General features: G+C 36.4%; 7 protein-coding genes and 10 long non-coding RNA genes across 17 annotated transcripts; 6 read left to right on the top strand and 11 right to left on the bottom strand.

Annotated features, from left to right (window-relative positions):
- Positions 1 to 443: 443 nt before the first annotated feature.
- SPOM_SPNCRNA.1181 lies at positions 444 to 2,755 on the bottom strand. Its single transcript, NR_150038.1, has one exon. It is a non-coding gene; the product is annotated as a non-coding RNA (long non-coding RNA).
- rgf3 (RhoGEF for Rho1, Rgf3) lies at positions 658 to 5,970 on the top strand. Its single transcript, NM_001023105.3, has one exon. The coding sequence runs from the start codon at positions 1,479 to 1,481 to the stop codon at positions 5,304 to 5,306; it is 3,828 nt and encodes a 1,275-aa protein (NP_588115.1). The 5' UTR covers positions 658 to 1,478; the 3' UTR covers positions 5,307 to 5,970.
- Positions 5,935 to 6,209, bottom strand: SPOM_SPNCRNA.7279. The gene has a single exon (NR_196618.1). It is a non-coding gene; the product is annotated as a non-coding RNA (long non-coding RNA).
- A 191-nt stretch (positions 6,210 to 6,400) lies between these two features.
- On the bottom strand, positions 6,401 to 7,883 carry SPOM_SPNCRNA.7278. Its single transcript, NR_196617.1, has one exon. It is a non-coding gene; the product is annotated as a non-coding RNA (long non-coding RNA).
- On the top strand, positions 6,455 to 11,460 carry myo2 (myosin II heavy chain myo2). Its single transcript, NM_001023104.3, has one exon. The coding sequence runs from the start codon at positions 6,661 to 6,663 to the stop codon at positions 11,239 to 11,241; it is 4,581 nt and encodes a 1,526-aa protein (NP_588114.1). The 5' UTR covers positions 6,455 to 6,660; the 3' UTR covers positions 11,242 to 11,460.
- Positions 7,984 to 8,186, bottom strand: SPOM_SPNCRNA.7277. Its single transcript, NR_196616.1, has one exon. It is a non-coding gene; the product is annotated as a non-coding RNA (long non-coding RNA).
- SPOM_SPNCRNA.7276 lies at positions 8,292 to 8,767 on the bottom strand. Its single transcript, NR_196615.1, has one exon. It is a non-coding gene; the product is annotated as a non-coding RNA (long non-coding RNA).
- On the bottom strand, positions 11,317 to 12,613 carry nse3 (Smc5-6 complex non-SMC MAGE family subunit Nse3). Its single transcript, NM_001023103.3, has one exon. It carries the CDS (start codon positions 12,504 to 12,506, stop codon positions 11,520 to 11,522), a length of 987 nt encoding a protein of 328 aa, NP_588113.1. The 5' UTR covers positions 12,507 to 12,613; the 3' UTR covers positions 11,317 to 11,519.
- Positions 11,891 to 12,574, top strand: SPOM_SPNCRNA.7275. Its single transcript, NR_196614.1, has one exon. It is a non-coding gene; the product is annotated as a non-coding RNA (long non-coding RNA).
- Positions 12,614 to 12,834: 221 nt separating the features above from the next.
- isa1 (Fe-sulfur protein Isa1) lies at positions 12,835 to 14,017 on the top strand. Its single transcript, NM_001023102.3, has 2 exons — positions 12,835 to 13,243; positions 13,332 to 14,017. The coding sequence occupies exons 1-2, from the start codon at positions 12,989 to 12,991 to the stop codon at positions 13,647 to 13,649; spliced, it is 573 nt and encodes a 190-aa protein (NP_588112.1). The 5' UTR covers positions 12,835 to 12,988; the 3' UTR covers positions 13,650 to 14,017.
- An 11-nt stretch (positions 14,018 to 14,028) lies between these two features.
- gep4 (cardiolipin synthase PGP phosphatase domain-containing Gep4) lies at positions 14,029 to 15,079 on the bottom strand. The gene is made up of 2 exons (NM_001023101.3): positions 14,416 to 15,079; positions 14,029 to 14,361 (listed from the first exon to the last, which is right to left on the bottom strand). Exons 1-2 carry the CDS (start codon positions 14,965 to 14,967, stop codon positions 14,284 to 14,286), a joined length of 630 nt encoding a protein of 209 aa, NP_588111.2. The 5' UTR covers positions 14,968 to 15,079; the 3' UTR covers positions 14,029 to 14,283.
- A 308-nt stretch (positions 15,080 to 15,387) lies between these two features.
- cig1 (G1/S-specific B-type cyclin Cig1) lies at positions 15,388 to 17,465 on the bottom strand. Its single transcript, NM_001023100.3, has one exon. The coding sequence runs from the start codon at positions 17,144 to 17,146 to the stop codon at positions 15,899 to 15,901; it is 1,248 nt and encodes a 415-aa protein (NP_588110.2). The 5' UTR covers positions 17,147 to 17,465; the 3' UTR covers positions 15,388 to 15,898.
- On the top strand, positions 16,941 to 17,547 carry SPOM_SPNCRNA.7274. Its single transcript, NR_196613.1, has one exon. It is a non-coding gene; the product is annotated as a non-coding RNA (long non-coding RNA).
- Positions 17,548 to 17,605: 58 nt separating this feature from the next.
- On the bottom strand, positions 17,606 to 18,110 carry SPOM_SPNCRNA.7273. Its single transcript, NR_196612.1, has one exon. It is a non-coding gene; the product is annotated as a non-coding RNA (long non-coding RNA).
- On the top strand, positions 17,723 to 21,383 carry rec11 (meiotic cohesin complex STAG protein Rec11). The gene is made up of 9 exons (NM_001023099.4): positions 17,723 to 18,030; positions 18,097 to 18,209; positions 18,295 to 18,393; positions 18,443 to 18,792; positions 18,837 to 18,981; positions 19,039 to 19,821; positions 19,859 to 20,274; positions 20,318 to 20,603; positions 20,691 to 21,383. The coding sequence occupies exons 1-9, from the start codon at positions 17,766 to 17,768 to the stop codon at positions 21,003 to 21,005; spliced, it is 2,772 nt and encodes a 923-aa protein (NP_588108.3). The 5' UTR covers positions 17,723 to 17,765; the 3' UTR covers positions 21,006 to 21,383.
- SPOM_SPNCRNA.7272 lies at positions 18,225 to 18,691 on the bottom strand. Its single transcript, NR_196611.1, has one exon. It is a non-coding gene; the product is annotated as a non-coding RNA (long non-coding RNA).
- Positions 18,874 to 20,060, bottom strand: SPOM_SPNCRNA.1180. The gene has a single exon (NR_150037.1). It is a non-coding gene; the product is annotated as a non-coding RNA (long non-coding RNA).
- Positions 21,384 to 21,388: the final 5 nt, after the last annotated feature.

Genomic DNA, 21,388 nt, shown 5'->3' with positions numbered 1-21,388 from the left:
TAAGTCATCAGTATGCTGTTTTGGGCTAAGTTTATCTACTTCTTCTATAGATAAGGTGATTTCAATGTTGAATATGTAGTAAAAAAGTCTTGAACTCCTTAAAAAAAAAGTACAAATCTGAATTTTCACTAGTCCTAACAAAGTTAATATCAACATTCAACTGCATCCTGGTCGACTTTCCACTAAAAAAAAAAACGCTTATATAAAAAGGGAAGTCATGAATGAACTCCTTTACTTTATATTGCCTATTGCTTTTCTACTTGCTGCAATTTATGTGCTCACTTTTTCTGTCCGACCAGCTCATAATTGTATTACCGATTTACAAATATGAAAAACATCATCTAAAATAATTAGCTTTAATCCGGATAACCTCAATTGATCGATTTCTATGACTATGCTGTATTGACTTATTTTATTTTAATTGCGTTCGCATTGTTTACTATTCAGCTTGTGCTCAACATCATATAAATTGATCAAATATCTTTTTGTACACTTTATTTGCCCTATTTATCGTTTAAATCATGTAATCTAAATTTGGAAAATTTGCTAGTCAAAGACCAATTTTGTTCTTCCGTCGCGAACATACAACCAGCCATTTTCTTATCCACTCCGCTCGCCGTCCACGAAGATCCCTTGGTGGTGGGTTATAAGTTATTTAACATTTACACATATATTTAAAAACCATAAAGTCCTATAATCTTTTCTTAGGCATCGATTTTGATTTATCCCAAACGTTTCATTAGAAGAGGTTGTTTTTTTGATCAAGTCATTACCTTTCATAATATACTGCTTTTGCTTTCTCTCTTTCTCTGTCTATAAACCTACGAAACTTGATTCCTCTGAAACGCTTGGGAGCTTTCTTTCCTTTTTGGGTTGTTTCAATCAGATCATCCTATATTATTCCTTCCGCCCTAACCCTTTTATTGTGGCATCACAAACCGAATAAACAGACTGTTGCATTGATATTGCGATACAATTCTTTCTTTCTTTTTTTCTTTCTTTCTGTATTCGTAATTTTATGTCAAAGTCTTTTATTAATAGAGGACGGGAGTTTCTCTGGTTCATCGCATAACTTTGAAAGCATCAATCGTTTTCATTCCGGCTTACTATAAAATTGCTTTTTTTGAGGGCGTACGAGATTGGTTTGCATTTTTTGAATTCCATTGACACTGAATTTGTTCTATTTTAATTTATTTTCCCTTATTTTATTCCATTTATTAATTTCTCTTCGCATTTCTTTCTTTTTTTTTATACTCTTCTTTCTCAATTCCTTTTTCTATCTTTTTTCACCTCTCTTTTCTCTTTTGTTGCACTGTCCATCCTGCAACATTTAGTTTTGACCTTTCTCTTTCTTGGATTGCAATTGAAATTGACTCCTATTTGGCCTTAGCTTGCCTTGATTCTTCAAATATTATTGTAGTTCTTTTTTGACCTAGTCATTTTTGGTGATTGTGGTTCCCCCTACCACTTTTTCTTTTATGAAGCTCTCCAATGAACTTTTTCATCGGAGCTCGAAAGACCATGGTGGAAAGAGCCGAATTTGTTTAGACTCTTCAGAGGACACTTATCCTCCTCATTCCTCTTCTCCACCATCTTTTCAGAAACGTCTATCGTTTTCCGACTTTTCTACCACCAGACTCTTTTCTCCTCCTTTTCTTTCTAAACGTTCGAATAATTCTCCCCATCGGTTTTCTTATTCGCCTCCTCAACATCCAGCATCCATTAACTCTCGTAGAGTCGCGTCTTACACGGTTCAGTCATCTCCATCAAGAACAACGTATCGACAATTGCCGAATGAACCTCAAAATTCTGCAGCCTATACTACTTACTCTTCATTTCCTAATGCCTTATTTGATGATTTCAGTCCTAACAACCCGCTTGACACGGACCCCTTTTTAACATCTCCTGGAAACAAACAAAATACTGTAGATTCGTTTCGTCCATTACCTGAAACGCCTGTTTCTCCTGGTGGGTCCTTAGTGCATCCTTTACCACGTCCACCCCTTCCTTCTTCTGTTTCTTCGCATTCTTCTCCTTACAGCACCACATCCTCCACTAGTCTTTACTCTCTATACAATGACATATCGTTATCCTGCTCACCAGAGCCATATCTTCCTTTATCACCTACTCGATCACCGGCTCGCACTCCTAGTCCGATTCGTCTTTACTCGAGCGACGCTCTTCGTCCACAGTCGCCTTTAAGCCCTTCCGTCGAATATCTAACACCCCCAAATCCTTATAGTTTAAAATCTGATATTTCCTCTACAAGACAGCTACCAAAGATACCTGTCCAAGACTATGCATCTGGAAAAATTTCTTCTCCTTTGATAACTCGAACTCACAGACGTGCTCAATCGGAAACCCTTTTTAGCAGCTGTAGAGAACCTTGGTTGGTCGGTAAATTATACAAATGGTGCAAAGAAGAAGTGTTTACTGCTCTTGGTGGCCTGGTCCACGAAGGTGTGTCTCGTCGAGAAGTAGCTCAGGTGATGGCTACGCTATTTACTATTCACATTGCATCTATGGAATTTTTGATTGCTGAAATTATCGCGAAAAACATCCTTGGTGATTGGATTAATTACGGTCTTGTGGAAGTCATAAATCTTGAAAAGCTTCAAATTGCTTTCACATCTAATGAACCTCCTTCTGGTAGTGGAGTACTTCCATTTTTGACCAACGGCGGCTGTTACTCTTACATTTGTAGATCCAGATCATGTCCTTCCAAATATCAATGTTATAGCTGTAGATGTGCTCGTAACTCGTCGCTTGAATTCACTTCTCTGCCAGGACAGAGTAGCGATACTTGGAGCATTTTCTGGAACATTTCTTCTCTAAATTCATTACCATCTTCTCTCAGTAAAAGAGAGATTGCTAGGCAAAATAATATCCACGAGCTTATTTGTAAGGAATCTGATTACGTTGCAGACTTAAATACCCTAGCTGAACTGTTTAGGGACGGAATTGTGCAGCAGCAAGATGCGATTGTTCCCAGCAATCGAGTGGCTGACTTTATTCAATCTGTATTTGGAAATGTTGAATCAATCAGACAATTGCATTCTCGACTGTTCTTACCACAATTAATTATGAGGGAACGTCTCCAGGGCCCAGTAGTTTCAATTATTGGTGATATCTTACTAGAGTGGATTCATGCTGCTAAATCCTCTTATATTAATTATGCCAAACAGTTCCCTTTAGCAGATGAAACTTATAAGCTAGAATGTCAAAGGAATACTTACTTTGCACGTTGGCTTGCTGCTTGTCGATCAGATCCTAGATGTCGTCGGTTGGATTTCCAGCATTTCTTGCAAAGACCTACTCAACGTTTACAAAGATACACGCTTGAGTTGGATACAATTTTAAAGCATACCGAGCAGTCCAGCTGGGATTTTCAATTAATAACTCAAGCTGTCAAAGAACTGAGAGCAACTTGCGAGGAATGTGATGCCGTTATAGCTACCGTACTTGAGGCCAATCGTATTCGCGATCTATCGTATCAACTTCTGTTTAAAAATCATGAAAGTGTCAATCTAGAGCTAAGGGATCCTGAAAGAGAGTTCTTTTTTGAAGGAATAGTTCAACGTAGAAGTGATTCCCGCTTGGATTGGTTGGACATCCACTTGTTTTTGCTCGATAATTACTTGATCATGGCCAAAGCAAGAAAAGACAAACGAACAAATGCTTCAAGATATGTTGTTTCAAAAAGGCCAATACCATTAGATTTGCTTGTTCTAAGCCCTAAAATGGACGATTTTCAACTTAAATCAAACACTAATAAATTTCTTGGCAGTTTAGCTGGCAATTTACCACAGGAATCTCTTACCACTAAGAGTAAAAGGAAGAGTAAGGTGAATCTTGAACTAATGTTCGATGCCACTGCTGAAAAGAATAACGAAAACTCAATGAACTCTGCTGTATTTGAGAAGTCTCAACTTTACCCCTTCACAATAAGGCACCTTGGTGCTTACACCGCTAGTTATACACTCTACGTTGAGTCACTTCAGCTTCGTAAACTCTGGGTTGAAAAAATTAATGTCGCAAAAAAACGACACTCTCAGAAGATAAATATTAAGAATCCGTTTGCATTGAAAGTTGTATCTGACGTTGCCTTTCAGTACCCTCCTTCCGACTTAGTTAATGGAAATGAACCATTAAACAGCTTTAATGAAATTACTTTGGTTGAAGGCTCTTCGATTGATCGCGCACTCAATGAGGTAGCGTGGAAACACCCAATTGTAAGTGAGGAGCTTTTGCCAGAGCCTATTGCCTATGGCGATATAAGTTGTATTGCCCAGTTTAATGACTACGAAGGTCATGTCTCGGTTTTGATTGCTACATCTACCGGTATCTTTTTAGGCGCATTTGGTGATTCCAGTGACATTCGCGATTGGAAAAAGATCTCTAGTCAAAGACGCGTTACCCAGCTTGGAGTTGTTGAGGAATTTGATATCCTATTAGAGCTACGTGACAAAACCCTTTATGCTCATAAATTAAGTCGTATTATTGAAATGGGTCTGATCGAATCCAAAATTGCAGTTGTCATTGGAACTCCGCATGCCGTATCATTCTTTAAAATAGGTAAATTGTCTGAGGGGGCTTCTGTTAAACGTGAGCGAACTTTGGTTTTTTATAAAGAGGGACTCGGTAATACTACAACCATAATTTGCTGTGAACCAGTGATCGGCTTAGGACATAACTATCAGAAAACATATGCCTTCAAGAGAAAAGATGTTACTTCCTTCAGAACTCTGGATGATTTTCACGTAACGGCTAACTGTCATTCAATTGATTGCTTTAAGTATTCAATTGCTCTTTGTCACAATAAAGGCATTGACGTTCTGCGTTTGGACCCTAAATTAGCAGTTGGTTTTCCAAGCCCTTCAGTGCTTAATGATACGTTGTTTCGGAACCGAATCAACAACAGTAAGCCGCTTGGCGTCTTTCGCATCCACGATCCTAGCTTATTTGCATGCTGCTATCAATTCGGTGCCGTGTTTGTCAATGGAGAGGGTAGTATGGTTAATAAAGAGTGTTGGTTTGATTGGATTGGCAAACCGAACTCTGTTACCAGCTGTCATGGATATCTCATTGCATTTAATGATGAATTTGTCGAAATATGGAACACGCGAACTAGGAAACTTAATCAAATTATCCAAGGAAATGACATTAAATACTACCCTAGTAACAGTGATTGGCTAGCCAATGGGAAATATATAATGTTTGGCATGGTTCATCCTCAGTATCACGATCGCCATTTGATACTCGCTTTAAATAAGGCAAAAACAAACTCCTTCATAATTGAAGATTGATAATTATCATATTTATTACAAGTTTTCTTGCCATGATTGTCTTTTTTACTCATCCATACTTTTGAATATCGGAAACGTTTATCTTATTTTGTTTTACGGAACATCCTGCATCTTTCGAATCATATTTTATCGCAGCCTTGAAATTTTATTTCTTCTTTTTTTTTTTTTTTACATTTCCCTACCCATTTTATCACAAAGGAATATTAAAATCTGCATGCATTAACATTTTTTAATTACTTAAAATGATCGCTACTATCATTATGTTCAGTGTTAAGCCAAAATTGGCTTATTGTACAAGTTGCATAAACTTGCCGACTACAGTTGATGAAAACAGAGAACATTGTTGTTTTTTTACGTAACTGGTTATGGTATTCTGCATGTTTTGATCATAAGTTTAAAGATGTGGTTACACATTGAAGCACCATGCTTTCTTTCAAACACTAACTGAAGCAACTAACATTTCTGTATATTTACTTATTGATTATTACCAGGGCCATAGCTGTAGATGGTCAGTAAGCACATAATAATTACTGATTGCGATTATTAGCTAGAGCGTGTTCTTATAATTATTCAGTAAGAGGCATGATTAGAGTGCTATATATAAAATGTAGATAAATAAATGCCGAGTTTAGTTATTTGCTTTAAAAGTTGTGTTCGGTACGATGAGGAACATATTATTTGCGTATCTAGTCACAAATTACTCATATATCTGTAATAGCGGGAGTTTTTTATACAATCATTTTACCTAAAAGCACGGGGGAACATGAAATTTCGATTAAACCGTAACCCCTAATCCTACGTTCATTTGATGTTTTGAGTATTAGTACAATGTATTTTCAATTATTACTTAATATCTTCAATCTTGATGAAAGTAAAGCTTTAAAAATTTGTCAGGACTTTAATTGCAAAAGACCGAGTATATAATGACCTCCATCTATTAATATTATTTCTTTTAAAAGATATATATACCTTCTTAATTGTGATATTAAAATCATTATGTTATAGGAATGTTTCTGGATGCTACCTTAACCTATACTAAATGTTTTAACGCAAATATGATCAAGTACATAAACGTTCGATTAACGCATGCGTTAATCGAATGTTCAAGTGCTTAAATCATTAATTGCTGTGCGTTCAACGGGGAGTACAAAAAGTATCCAACAACATAGTTCTTTAACGTTTTCTCTGTGCATTTGTTGATCCTTCTTTTCGGATATATCTATTGCTATCTTTTTGGATTTTTTCACTCTTTGATTTTTGGTCTATCCTTATTGTTTTACAAGGTTTTGGTATTGTACACCGCATTGTTTATTTTCAGGAAAGGCGGTAAATAACCGTCTTAGAGAGTAGCCCGATGACAGAAGTAATATCTAATAAAATAACTGCAAAAGATGGTGCAACTAGTCTGAAGGATATTGATGATAAACGATGGGTTTGGATTTCCGACCCAGAGACTGCCTTTACCAAGGCTTGGATTAAAGAGGATCTGCCAGACAAGAAATATGTTGTTCGGTATAATAATTCCAGGGATGAGAAGATCGTTGGTGAGGATGAAATTGATCCGGTGAATCCTGCCAAGTTTGATAGAGTCAATGACATGGCTGAGTTGACATACTTAAACGAGCCTGCAGTCACATACAATCTTGAACAGAGATATCTCTCTGATCAAATTTATACCTATTCTGGGCTCTTTCTCGTTGCGGTCAATCCTTATTGTGGACTACCAATCTATACGAAGGACATCATTCAATTGTACAAAGATAAAACACAAGAGCGCAAGCTACCTCATGTCTTCGCAATCGCGGATTTAGCATACAATAACCTTTTAGAAAATAAGGAAAATCAATCGATTCTTGTAACTGGTGAGTCCGGCGCAGGTAAAACAGAGAATACCAAAAGAATCATCCAATATCTTGCAGCAATTGCTAGCTCGACTACCGTTGGCTCTAGTCAGGTTGAAGAGCAGATCATTAAAACGAATCCTGTGCTCGAATCATTTGGTAATGCTCGTACCGTACGCAACAACAATTCTTCTCGTTTTGGAAAATTCATTAAAGTTGAGTTTTCTTTGAGTGGGGAAATTTCGAATGCCGCCATAGAATGGTATCTTCTTGAAAAATCTCGCGTTGTTCATCAGAACGAGTTTGAAAGAAACTACCATGTTTTTTATCAGCTTTTAAGTGGTGCTGATACTGCTCTCAAGAACAAACTTCTTTTAACCGATAACTGTAATGATTATCGATATTTGAAGGATTCGGTTCACATTATTGATGGAGTTGACGATAAAGAAGAGTTTAAAACTCTTTTAGCTGCTTTTAAAACTCTTGGATTTGACGATAAAGAGAACTTTGATTTATTTAATATACTTTCCATTATTCTACATATGGGAAATATTGATGTCGGTGCTGATCGCTCTGGTATAGCTCGTCTTCTCAATCCTGATGAGATTGACAAGCTCTGTCATTTGCTTGGTGTGTCTCCGGAGTTATTTTCACAAAATCTTGTTCGACCTCGTATTAAAGCAGGCCATGAATGGGTTATCAGCGCTCGAAGTCAAACTCAAGTCATTTCGTCCATTGAAGCATTAGCAAAAGCCATATACGAAAGGAATTTTGGATGGCTGGTAAAGCGACTTAACACTTCCTTGAACCATTCCAATGCCCAAAGCTACTTTATTGGTATTTTAGATATCGCCGGTTTCGAAATCTTTGAGAAAAACAGTTTTGAACAACTTTGCATTAATTACACAAATGAAAAGTTGCAACAATTCTTTAACCATCACATGTTCGTATTGGAGCAAGAAGAATATATGAAAGAAGAAATTGTATGGGATTTCATTGATTTTGGACATGATTTACAGCCGACTATTGATTTAATCGAGAAAGCAAACCCAATAGGTATTCTTTCATGTTTGGATGAAGAATGTGTTATGCCGAAAGCAACTGATGCTACGTTTACTTCTAAACTTGATGCTCTTTGGAGGAACAAGTCGCTAAAATATAAACCTTTTAAGTTTGCCGATCAAGGTTTTATTTTGACTCATTATGCCGCTGATGTTCCTTACAGTACAGAAGGTTGGCTGGAGAAGAACACCGATCCTTTGAATGAAAACGTTGCTAAGTTGCTTGCGCAATCTACTAACAAGCATGTCGCTACACTATTTTCTGATTATCAGGAAACTGAGACTAAAACTGTTAGGGGAAGGACGAAAAAGGGCCTTTTTCGAACTGTTGCTCAAAGGCATAAAGAGCAGCTCAATCAGCTTATGAATCAATTTAACTCGACCCAACCTCACTTTATTCGTTGTATTGTTCCAAACGAAGAAAAGAAAATGCACACCTTTAATAGACCCCTCGTTTTAGGACAACTTCGATGTAATGGTGTTTTGGAAGGAATCAGAATCACAAGGGCTGGTTTTCCTAACCGTTTACCATTTAATGATTTTAGAGTCAGATATGAGATAATGGCGCATTTACCAACAGGTACCTATGTGGAATCTCGACGTGCTTCTGTCATGATTTTGGAGGAGTTGAAAATTGACGAAGCATCTTATCGAATTGGTGTTTCAAAAATATTTTTCAAAGCAGGTGTTTTAGCAGAATTAGAGGAGAGGCGCGTAGCGACTTTACAAAGACTGATGACTATGCTACAAACAAGGATCCGTGGCTTTCTTCAAAGAAAAATTTTTCAAAAGCGATTGAAGGACATACAAGCCATCAAATTACTACAAGCAAATTTGCAAGTGTACAATGAATTTAGAACTTTTCCTTGGGCTAAGTTATTTTTCAATCTAAGGCCCTTATTAAGTAGTACTCAAAATGATAAGCAGCTTAAAAAGCGAGATGCTGAAATCATAGAGCTGAAGTACGAGCTGAAAAAACAACAGAATTCAAAATCTGAGGTAGAGCGTGATCTCGTCGAGACCAACAATTCTTTAACTGCTGTTGAAAATTTGCTTACTACTGAACGTGCGATAGCCCTTGATAAGGAGGAAATATTACGTCGAACACAGGAAAGGCTTGCAAACATAGAAGATTCGTTTAGCGAAACAAAACAGCAAAATGAAAATTTGCAACGAGAGTCAGCGTCATTGAAACAGATTAATAACGAATTAGAAAGTGAGTTACTAGAAAAAACTTCCAAGGTTGAGACTTTGTTATCAGAACAGAACGAACTGAAAGAAAAACTGAGTTTGGAAGAGAAGGATTTGCTAGATACAAAGGGAGAACTTGAGTCTTTACGTGAGAACAATGCAACTGTTTTATCAGAAAAAGCAGAGTTCAATGAACAATGTAAAAGTTTACAGGAAACTATCGTTACCAAGGATGCTGAACTTGATAAACTCACTAAATATATTTCTGACTATAAAACTGAAATTCAAGAAATGAGACTGACAAATCAGAAGATGAATGAAAAGAGTATTCAGCAGGAAGGTTCTTTATCTGAGAGTCTCAAACGAGTCAAAAAATTAGAACGTGAAAATTCTACTCTTATAAGCGACGTCTCTATTTTAAAACAGCAGAAAGAAGAGTTAAGCGTCTTGAAAGGAGTGCAAGAGTTAACAATAAATAACTTAGAAGAGAAGGTTAATTATTTGGAAGCCGATGTCAAACAGCTTCCGAAATTGAAGAAAGAACTAGAATCCTTGAATGACAAAGATCAACTTTATCAGCTCCAGGCTACCAAAAATAAAGAACTGGAAGCCAAAGTTAAAGAATGTTTAAATAACATCAAATCGTTAACGAAAGAGCTTGAAAATAAGGAAGAGAAATGCCAAAATTTGTCAGATGCTTCTTTAAAGTACATTGAATTGCAAGAAATCCATGAGAATTTACTTCTTAAAGTTAGCGACTTGGAGAATTACAAGAAAAAATATGAAGGACTTCAGCTGGACTTGGAGGGGTTAAAAGACGTCGATACAAACTTTCAGGAACTTTCGAAAAAACATCGTGATTTGACCTTTAATCATGAAAGTCTTCTTCGGCAATCGGCGTCCTACAAGGAAAAGCTTTCGTTGGCGAGCTCCGAGAATAAAGATCTCTCTAATAAGGTATCGAGTTTGACGAAGCAAGTAAATGAACTTTCTCCAAAAGCATCTAAGGTTCCCGAACTTGAGAGGAAGATTACTAACTTAATGCACGAGTACAGTCAACTCGGTAAGACCTTTGAAGATGAAAAGCGTAAAGCATTGATAGCTAGTCGAGATAACGAAGAATTACGCTCTTTGAAATCAGAGTTGGAGAGTAAACGAAAGCTTGAAGTTGAGTATCAAAAGGTACTAGAAGAAGTAAAAACAACTAGAAGCCTCCGTTCGGAAGTCACCCTTTTAAGGAACAAAGTTGCTGATCATGAAAGTATACGTAGTAAGCTTTCAGAAGTAGAAATGAAGCTGGTTGATACTCGAAAGGAACTGAATTCTGCTCTTGATTCCTGCAAGAAGCGAGAGGCAGAGATACATCGCCTTAAAGAACATAGACCGTCCGGAAAGGAGAATAATATACCGGCTGTCAAAACTACGGAACCCGTTTTGAAAAATATTCCACAACGAAAGACAATTTTTGATTTACAGCAAAGAAATGCAAATCAAGCGTTATACGAGAACTTGAAACGAGACTACGACCGTCTTAATCTTGAGAAGCACAACTTAGAGAAGCAAGTTAATGAGTTAAAAGGGGCCGAAGTATCACCTCAACCTACTGGCCAATCTTTGCAACATGTCAACTTGGCTCATGCTATTGAATTGAAAGCTCTGAAGGATCAAATAAATAGCGAAAAGGCAAAAATGTTTTCCGTTCAAGTACAATATGAAAAACGTGAGCAGGAGTTACAAAAACGAATTGCTTCTTTGGAAAAAGTGAACAAAGATTCGTTAATAGATGTGAGAGCTTTACGAGATCGCATTGCAAGCCTTGAAGATGAGTTGCGCGCCGCATGAAGTTAAATGATTTTGTAATGATGAAACCTTTATTAATTATATTATATATACTGACATATACTTCTCTTATAAGTTTACGAGCTATTTTTTTATTTTTTTTATTTAACAGCTGTACATAATATTCCCGCTATATAACCAAATATACATCTTAAATTTATATCGAGATATTAGCACGCATATAGGAACTTAAATAATATTACGAATTTTTTTGTAGTAGCGGAGTAAGTATACAATAGCATTAACATGAGACGAGCATAATGTAAAAACCTAAGAGTCATCTATGCTGCACTTGAGGAAGATTGATTCTGATACTCCTGCCGATATTCGGTTAATAGAGCATCCATATCAATGTCTGAATCCGGAAAGAACTCTGTAACGAATGATTTCAAGCCTTCAATAGAAATTTCAGTTACTGCACGGGATCCAATATAATAAACAAACTGGTTATGGGTATCATCTTTCACTCTATCTAAATACCCTTGGCGAACTAAAAGAGATAACGAGCGAGTAATATCCAGATGCAAAGGGGTTGTTTCTTCCTCTGTTAGAAGTTCCTGCAAAAAAGATTGCAGTTCTGAATGTCCTACACTGCAATGAGAAACGGCTATGAATGCGATCACAGTCATCAAAAATCCATAATAAGCAGTATCCAATACCGAATCTACAATTAAGCGAGAATCCTTTTGAAGTTCCATAGGAAGGGTAGACCTCAACACCCAGTATCTATGTAGATTTGATGAATTGGCATTCGATGTGGCCGGTCTTCGAAGTTGAGAAACCGCCATGTCTTTTTTCCGATTCGATTGTGTAACCGCGACGAGACGAAACCCAAAGCTTAGCTGCAACTGTCGATCTGCTTCTTCAAAAACGGATTGAAAAAGATTTCGGGATGTACCTTCAGGGAATGCTTTTTGAACTATGTCTTTTCGTGTAATTGTGTTATGAGAAGTTTGGGAGCATATTGCATAACGGACCACATTTCGTACCAATAGTTGAAAATTTATTGCGTCTGTTTCATTCCGTTCTTCAAATTGACTTTGAAGCTCCAAGGGGTCACCTTTTCGTCTTTTTCTTCCTCTAGAGCTCCGGGACATAGATGGTCCAAAATCATCTTCGTTCCCCGAACCCTCTAAATCCTCTTCATATTCATCTAAGTCTGATGCTTCTTCATCTGCGATAATTTGCGATGCCGTAGGTCGCACCTCTTGTGTAAGCCTACTACGGCCTTTTGAAGATGACTTTCCAGTGAAACTGAGTTGGCTCATTTCATTTTGGCCCTCGTAATTTCAGTACAAGACTAAACTTTCCGATGCTAAAATGAGATTTCAGAACTCTAGGTATTAAAAGCCAAAAAAATCTTAATGTTAGCAGCAAAGGTGTATTATATTCGTGTATTGCAATTAAAAACAAGTATCCATATAACGCATTATAACAACTTACAGTAAAGTATCTACCGTATTCACTAACATTTATTACTATATTTCAGAGCAAACCTCCTTAAAAACCCTAGCACATTACGCTCCTCTTCTGAATTTTACAGCCAATGATCATTCATCTAATTAGATCTAAGACGAGCGGCATAAACACGCTCTTACCATTAGCCAAACACCCTTATATGTTACAATTTTCGCGAACTCTGAGAATTTGCTGTTGAATGTGTTATTTTTTTGTTAATTTGAAGTAATTAATTGTTGTCGAAATTTAAGGGATTCGTTGCAAAGATCTAATTTTGCAATAATTTTTTACGATGTTGAGTTGTCTTTCGAAGCCTGCTCTTAGGTGTAGATCGGTTAATCGATTACAGTTTTTAAGAAAACTATCATTACAAGAGATTCAGACATTGAAAACACAGCATCAATATTTAGGACGTACCCGTTTGGATGTTGAAACCCCATCATTAAAACCATCTGCGGCAGGCAGTGGTAGCACCGCTCCTAAGCCAGTCACAGAACGGGAAATTGCTTCCACCAGATTTATGCCGCGTAAGAATGTTATTAAATTGGTAAGATTTTCTTAATGGCATGACCATGTTTATCGCATGCGTTTTTGCCTGTTGTATTGCTGAGCTGTCAATTAACTAGTTTCTTTAGACTCCATTAGCAGTTGAACATTTGAAGAAGATGCAATCATCGGCTTCTATGAAAGGAAAAATGCTTCGTATTGGTGTGAAGCAAAAAGGATGCGCTGGTCAGGCATATTCATTGGAATACATAGAAAAACCCGACAAGTTTGACGAAATAGTCAAACAAGATGGTATCAGCATAATAGTCGCTAGAAGAGCTCTTTTACAAATTATTGGATCGGTTATGGATTATAGGGATGACGATTTGCAATCTCGTTTTATTTTTTCTAATCCTAATGTGAAATCGACTTGCGGTTGCGGAGAATCGTTTAGTACTCTTAAGTAGCATAATTATACGAAAATATATGAAGATTGATGTATACCATACGATTTTCAGAGTTGGCGAACACCACTGTTATTTGTTTTATTAAATTTTTCCTTTTCGGTTTTTTCACGCGCACTTTATCAACCTTTTTTCGTTTAAATTACTCTTAATGTCTTGTTTCAAGAATTTTCCTTTATGCTCTCTTTGATCTTAATATCCCTTTACGCTCATGACTTTTTTCTCGATGTCTGTATTAAGTTGGACTTCAAGTCTCTTGCTTTTATGTTTAGACATTGAAGTAAAAATTCTTTATAGCTTCTTTTGGCCGTTTATAGTTTACCTTTTCTTTCATACATTCTTCATCTATATTAATGATTGCCCTTTGTTTTATGAGGTTATGGCTTGAAAACATGCCGTCTTGTCTTTTTTTTATTTCCTCATGGAAATTTTATTTTACATAGTTTTACTAGATGGATGTAGCAATGTTTAAGTTTTAACTTAATGTCCTTTTCTTTTCGGGCTTTGTTCGTGTATAAAGGCTTTATCCATATTTCATCATCTGTATGGGTGAGCAGTACGTGAAATTTAACTCATGACATTTATGTTCATGTATCATATGCTTATATTTTTACCACAAACACGTAAAACTCATTAATCAGCTTTTCCTGTTAGTTGGGATATACGGATTTTGCGTATGTATACGTTTATAAAGCCACGATTCGACTTCCATCATCTAAATGAACATTAGTAGAAGAAGATTAGTTTCACAAAATTAATATGACCGTACCATATTTGTTGTATTCCCGACACCTCTTGTCAGCCATACACCCCAGGAACCCATTATGTTTGCAAGTGTAATATCAGTTAACAGGCGATCTCCAATAAAGAGTATTTGAGAGGCGCTACTGACATGAGAATTATTTGATAAATAGGTATACAATTCTTCAGTGCACAGAGGCTTAAGTTTAGAATGTCGTACAACTGGGATATTCCATTTCTGCTGAAAATGAGCTGCCAGTTCTCCAGTTGGATCAAGTTTCCTAGTTCCAATGGAATTGCTGAGCAAGATAACGTTTTTTTCTCCATAAATATTTTGGAACTCCCTAATCTTTTTCAATTCTGCTTCAGCAATTGTAGTCTCATTTGGCAAAGTGATACAATTATCTTTGTCGAGAACCAAGGCACGAATATCAACTGGTACTTGAAATTTTTGTTCCAAAAAGTAGTTTATGTTACAAGGAATTTGGGAGAATGTAGGAAATGTAGCATGTGGGATTATTCGACGAGGATTTCGAATTGTCTGACAAAATGCTTGAATTCCCTCGATATTAATCAACATGCCAAACAAAGATGATGATAATTAATAAAACAATTGTGTTAGTTTTGTTGTGGATTAAACGATGATAGAACACGTCTTAGATTGCTGAAATTATAACTTGTTGGTGTCCAATGAGTTTAGAGTTGCTAAAAAATGAATAAATGAGATAAATTACTACGTATGAATACTTAATTAAAAAACATCGAGTGGGTTTTCTCAGTTCTTAAATAGACTTGAAGTATGTAATAGGCATCTTTACTACTAAGGATGAACCACAAATGGCTGATTTTTACAAAACAATAGATGTCTGAAAGCATACTAACATACACCAGATTGAAAATACTAGACCTGTGCAAACATCGTTATACAAGGTGTGATGGACTGTCAATGATCTCCCAATAATATTTGTGAAACCAATGCAGGACGTGAAACAAATATGAAGAGAAAAGGTAAAAATAGTTATGTTATTTATAAAGTTTAAGCCTAACTACATAAAGATCAGTAGCAACAATTAGTCCAATTAACCCGTCGATCATGCCCAAAGGTCGGATGAGACGATTGTGTAAAGGTAGGACAAAATTAAATTAAAAAGGTATTAATCCAAAAAAATAAAAATGGTTTAAGGGGTATCAAAAAATAATTACAATAGAGATACCCGTAACGTTATTTAAGTATAGTAAAAGATATAGAAAACAAGATGGAAGAGGGAATTCGGAAAGATAGTTATAAAATAGACAGTAGTTCCAAGTCTCTGGGGGATAATAGGGGTGGTTTAAACGACAAACTTAGCAAACGGAGTGGAGAAAAACTACTACCTTAGGTAAGATATAAAATGCCCTCGAGTGATTGCTGTAGGAAATATTAAGACAATGATCCGTAATAATAAATATCGTAGGCTTAATAATAGCAAACTAACTCAGAATATCATTGTTAACAACTTCTGAAAGCAAACTCAAATCACACTTAGTACCCAGTTGTGAGCAAAGGCGCTAACTCGCTTCATTCTATTCTCCGAGTACTTTCGGTAAATGGCATTGTGATGGTTAGGGGCATCGACCAAACATTCCATAATGATTATGGCACACGGTTTCAATTGACGAGCCGTGTACCCACTATAATATACATGGCAAGGAGTCCAATCCAAATGACCCAACATCTGCATAGACAAGTAGTAGGCAGTAGCAGCAATGAAGCTAATATGGGCACCTATAAAAATTTCATCCATCAAGGTTACTTCTTGAAGATATTTGGCGAGCATGCGAATGTCGTGATCGTAAGAATCAGCTCGACTTATACGACGCAAAAACGACATGGGCCCTGGCCAACTAATGTCAAAATCCAAAAGCATCAGCATATAGCGCTCGGCTCTAATGATTTCGTCAACGGTGAAGATCCCTTGGACAACATGCGCAAAGTTGTAGATGCTTGGAGGGTGTATCTCTTCATACTTACAGGCAATCAGCAAAGCTGATAAACCTACCAACTGGACTTTTTGCAAAGATACGACTTTTATGGAAAGAAACCGGTCGATAAGGTTTACCGCCAAAAATAATGTCTCAGGAAGTAAACGAAAATGTATTTGAACTTGCACAATCCAATCAACAAGCATATGTCTTGTAACCCAGTCAATCTCTTGCTGAACTGACATGTAATTAGGAGGTGGAGCCAGCTTCCTTTCCAAAGATTGCATGTAGTGAAATATCTCAGGATCATAGTCTGGTACCATGGATGGATCAGTTTCTATATCCTCAGGCGATGGGTTAGCTTGTAATCGAGCAGCAGCTTCAGACAGGGCGGCTAAATCTTCCTTGGTCCACTCGGGAATTGTTGGTAGTCTATGCTTCCCGTGTGTAAGAATTCCTTCAGGTGCGTCAAAGCTGCCCTCACGGTTTTCCAAATCATCATCTCCAATAGACTTAGGAGTGGAGCGAATTGACCGTTCCTCTATCTCGACTTTGTCCTGGTATGCAAAATCCTCTTCAAAAGTGTCGCCAGTGGACGAAGAGATGGAGGATTCATTATTCCCTTCAATCAATGTTGGTTCATCTTGTTGATTGATGTTATCTACTGCCTTGAAAGGTGCACGAACACCCGTATTTAACTTGATGTGACTTTTCTTCTTCACATAAATGTGATCCTTTTGTAGCTGATTCTCATCTTGAAAATATGTTGCGTGTCTTGTTTGAGTCGAAACGTCCATTAGTAAACCAGCACACACTTGTTTAGAAAGTTTTGGACATGCGATGAAAGTCGGTTTTCAAACTGCCTTTTACTCAGGTAGGAACCCTAGTCTTCTCTTTGGAAAAGATCCTTAAAAATTTAGATGCTTTTCGACTTCTAAAAATTCGAAAAAATGACTCTACACCCAAATATATGAAGATACTATTGAACGAAGGATTCGAGGAAAGTAATCTTTTGGATTGACCAGAAAGATTAGTACTACAACAGTACAAGAACTAAAAATCTCAAATGAAACCAACGAACAAGAGTATTAACCAAAAGTTGGAGTAGGACTTTGCAAAGGAATACCGAGCTACTACTAATGAGAAAAAGGAGTTGGTGGGTTCTCAAAAGGGGTCAGGGAAAAGCCCGAAATTCCGAGTAAAAACGCGTTCTTATTCATAAATTAGTTACTTTATGTTTCAAAAGTAAAACTTTAATAAATTATTATATACTTGATTGCAATGGTTGTATGTGAACTGCAAAATAATTAATGACTGACTGACGCGACTCGTGTCACGTAAACAAACCCATCGTTTCTGTTAGATTAATCTTTGCCATAACCAACCACCATCGTACCAATTAATTGAGTGATTTCAATGAGATTCGAATTTGAATCAGATGCAAGCAGTCATCTCAATGAAGTCCTTACTGAATTAGAAAGCGTGGAGCTTGAAAATGTTGAATATGAAGGTCCAAGTTTACAGAATGTCAGCATTTGTGCCTCGCCCTCAGAAAAAAAGCGGAAATGGGGAACACAAGATGAATTTTCTTTGACGGAGAATGAAGAAAATAATGAAATAGAGACGAATGAAGAGATGCACGTAAATTCTCATGATTATGCCTTTCCACAAGAATTTTTTCGTAAGTTTGCTTGCTTATAAGAGAAAAAAAGTCTTCGATAATATATTCTAACAAGCATACGAAAAGTCAAACTGTTGGATATAGATATGCCGCTCGAGCAACTTTCTCAACATTATTTTGAAGACTATAAAAGTAATAGCGCTGACTTCATGCTGACCTTTATAAATTTCGCATTAGTTGTAAGTTTAGCAGGAATGATCCGCGACGTTTTCTAGCTTTTGCTGTTTTGTTTACTCTTCCTTTGAAACGTAAACTAATTCATAGGCCTCTGGTTGTCAACCCTTCGTTACGAACTTTGATGTACAGGACGTAGATTCAATTCCTGAAACATTGTCTCAGGTCAATCGTTCAAGTTTTCAAAAGGTGTGTGCATCATCTTTTTGTAATATTTACTTACCATACATATCGCTAGTCTTCTTGCGCTTATACTGATTATCTTTATACTTCTAACTCTAAAGAAGCTAAAACGGTGCGTATTCGTTTTCAGCTTTTTTTGGTCGAATTCATCAGTAAAGTTTACGTGGAAGACGCATTCCTCGGAGACTCATTCATGGAAACTACAAAAGCTTGGATTTTTACCATGACGACAAGTCCTTGGATGCTTGTTAGACATACTGCAACAACTATTTGCTGTGATATCATGCGATGCTTATGCCTTATAGTAAACAAACTTTCCGAAAAATCAAATCAAACTGCGGAAATTCTGGTACTGAGAGACTTAACATCTAGGTTCATTGACATGATTCACGACATTTGTGATAGGTTGGCAATACTACTTTTCTTAACGACTCTAACCTTTTTACTAGTGTACTATTCTCAAGGATTCATGATATACGTGCAAGCATTCGTATAGTGTGTGTTACTGCTCTATATGATTGTTGCCAATTGCTTCCCACCTATCTTATAAACAGAAATTTGATTAGACATTCTGGCTGGGGGTTATCTGATGCAGTAAGTGTATAAACAATCGCTACTGCTGTATCATTTAAATACTAACTGAACGTATAGGAATCACAAATCCGAAAAATCTCCTTAAAAATAATAGATTATCTTTCTTCTCATGAACCTGAAAAAGATCAAGATTTTGTGGTTGATTTTCTTGACAGATTCTCGTTAAGAATTGTGGAGATATGTCGGTACGATATTGATTCTGTTCGATCTGTTGCCCTCAAGACATGCGAGAAACTGATGGAGAAAATATCGTTGAATGGAAAATGTATCAATATTGTTTCTAGCTGCATATTTGACGGGAAGCCCCAGAATCGAATCTCGACAATGCGAATCCTCGTTGCCCATACTAATGAACGCTACGCAAATTATTGTGAAGCAAAGACTGCAACAATCAGCTTATCAAAGCTCTTAAGGCGTGAAAAAATCCCATTGTTAGTTTCCAGCTTTGAAAGCCTATTCAAAATGAATGCGTTATTATTCATACTTGAGCAAGGATTTGAATCTTGGTTCCGTGATAGCAGCGATCACATCTTTTCGCGTGTGAAAGACGATGACAAATTTGTATATCAGTCGCAGGAGAATAACTTTTATGATGCGGATTTCATACGAGAATATGATATGAATAATCATAGGCAGCAATTAATTGAGGAAAGCATGCATTCCATTCATACAAACTCACAATTACTTGCCAGTTGGGAGGATGTTGCAAAGCTCTTGCTTTATGATCGCTTTGATGCAAAAGATACTAACAGTGTCTTAAACCCCTGTATACCGAGCAACGCAGTGATAGAATTTTCTTCTATCTATCTCCATTATTTTGCAACACATATTAGCAAAAGAGTAAGTTATTTAAAGCTTCATATTACTAAACCTCTAGTCGAAGAAGCCAGGTAAAAGACTTGAAGATGAGGTCGTAAACCAACAGCAAGCAATGTTACGAAACCTTCCATTACTATTACAGAAATACAGAGAATCTTGTGTTTCATCATACTTTTTTATAAAATGCGTAGAGCAAATTCCTGACGAGCTTCTTTATAAGAGAGAATTTCATAAGGACTTTTCAAAGTTGTATAAAGAAATACTGGATATATTTAATTCAACTACCGTTAACTTCCTGATGATTTTGTGCAGCAGATTCTTCCACCGATTGGCGGTCAACAAAGTTGTACAGGAAGATATATTATTTGCCATTGACAATGTATATAATGATTTAGCAGAAAGTTTACACGAGCAACTCAATGCATACATTCAAAGAAAAAAAATAAACAAAAAAAATCAGTTGAATGGCAATGAGTAAGGATTTTTCTTTTTGTTATTAGATTGCTAACTTTACAAGTGAAACGCAAAACTTGGTTTTAGCTTTAAATAAGTTTGGATGCTTTGCAAAGGAAATGGTCTGTCTGCGAGACGTCAATGATTGGAACATTAAACTGTCAGAAAAATTATGCGAAATTTGTAGTCTTGAAGTCGGTCCTATCGTCTGTTATTCTTCTTTGAAAGTTTTATTTCTTCTTCTGCTTTCTGATATGAGAGATAGAAACTGTATTTTTACAAATATATTTTTAAAAGCAGCTAAGGTTGCGAAGCAAAAAAATGGAAACTCCTTTTTAAGCAAAGTTTTCGTAAGTCTCTAATGTTGCTGTCTATCTATCTTTTATGACTGTTGATTTCAATCACATTTAGTGGAGTAAAATGCTAACTATAAGCAGATTACAATTACGATGCTTACATTGTTTCTTGGATCAAAGGCAAATAATTGGGATATAAATTTTAGTGACGATGACTTGAAATTGATGAATGAAGAAGAAATCATGGAACAAATTGAAACTTTTAAAGCATGGTCAATGAAATTTAAAGAGAAATCATCTGGAAACCCTTCTTACTTTTTTTCACCCGAAGATACTGAGGAGAAGGAATTATGGAATAATCTGTTTGAGGATTGGTATCCCAATCGTGCTAGAGATCCTGGAACACTGAGTCATTTAGTGAAAGGTTTAAAAGAAACAGCTGACCATTTATCATAAAACGAAATTTTAACACTAATTAAACCCCGAGGGAAAAGAGATAAGAAAGCACATGTGCTAACTTTCTTATTGAGGCAAGGAAACTTATTAAACAAAAGGAAAAGACATTAAACTCTATTATGTATTTCCTATATGATTATTCCAACGAAACTAACTCAAAAATACCTCAATTTCAAATACTCAATTTTAATTAAACCCTGAAGAGTGGGAGCTCGTGTGCTCGCTAAAACTACAATGCATGCCATTTCTTTCTTTCCAGCCCTTTGTCTATATATGAGTTTTCTTAGGACTTACTGGTTAATCAAAAGGTACGCCTTATGTTACTAAGCAATAGAAAATGTTTTTGAGGGATGCATAAATTAAGTTTAAAAAAACAAGACATT

This window comes from Schizosaccharomyces pombe (genome assembly GCF_000002945.2).
Source record: "Schizosaccharomyces pombe strain 972h- genome assembly, chromosome: III".
NCBI lineage: Eukaryota > Fungi > Ascomycota > Schizosaccharomycetes > Schizosaccharomycetales > Schizosaccharomycetaceae > Schizosaccharomyces > Schizosaccharomyces pombe.
Note: the sequence above shows the minus strand (reverse complement) of the source record. Positions and strands in the feature narration are given on the sequence as shown.

Bases quoted from the DNA above. Each gene is read 5' to 3' on its own strand.
- myo2 (NM_001023104.3), top strand. From the start codon at position 6,661: ATGACAGAAGTAATATCTAATAAAATAACTGCAAAAGATGGTGCAACT.
- cig1 (NM_001023100.3), bottom strand. From the start codon at position 17,146: ATGGACGTTTCGACTCAAACAAGACACGCAACATATTTTCAAGATGAG.
- rec11 (NM_001023099.4), top strand. From the start codon at position 17,766: ATGAGATTCGAATTTGAATCAGATGCAAGCAGTCATCTCAATGAAGTC. The intron at 18,793-18,836 runs GTTGGCAATACT...CCTTTTTACTAG, and splicing joins ATTCACGACATTTGTGATAG to TGTACTATTCTCAAGGATTC. The intron at 19,822-19,858 runs GTAAGTTATTTA...CTAAACCTCTAG, and splicing joins CAACACATATTAGCAAAAGA to TCGAAGAAGCCAGGTAAAAG.
- nse3 (NM_001023103.3), bottom strand. From the start codon at position 12,506: ATGAGCCAACTCAGTTTCACTGGAAAGTCATCTTCAAAAGGCCGTAGT.
- rgf3 (NM_001023105.3), top strand. From the start codon at position 1,479: ATGAAGCTCTCCAATGAACTTTTTCATCGGAGCTCGAAAGACCATGGT.
- gep4 (NM_001023101.3), bottom strand. From the start codon at position 14,967: ATGTTGATTAATATCGAGGGAATTCAAGCATTTTGTCAGACAATTCGA. The intron at 14,362-14,415 runs GTACGGTCATAT...ATGTTCATTTAG, and splicing joins TCGGGAATACAACAAATATG to ATGATGGAAGTCGAATCGTG.
- isa1 (NM_001023102.3), top strand. From the start codon at position 12,989: ATGTTGAGTTGTCTTTCGAAGCCTGCTCTTAGGTGTAGATCGGTTAAT. The intron at 13,244-13,331 runs GTAAGATTTTCT...TAGTTTCTTTAG, and splicing joins GTAAGAATGTTATTAAATTG to ACTCCATTAGCAGTTGAACA.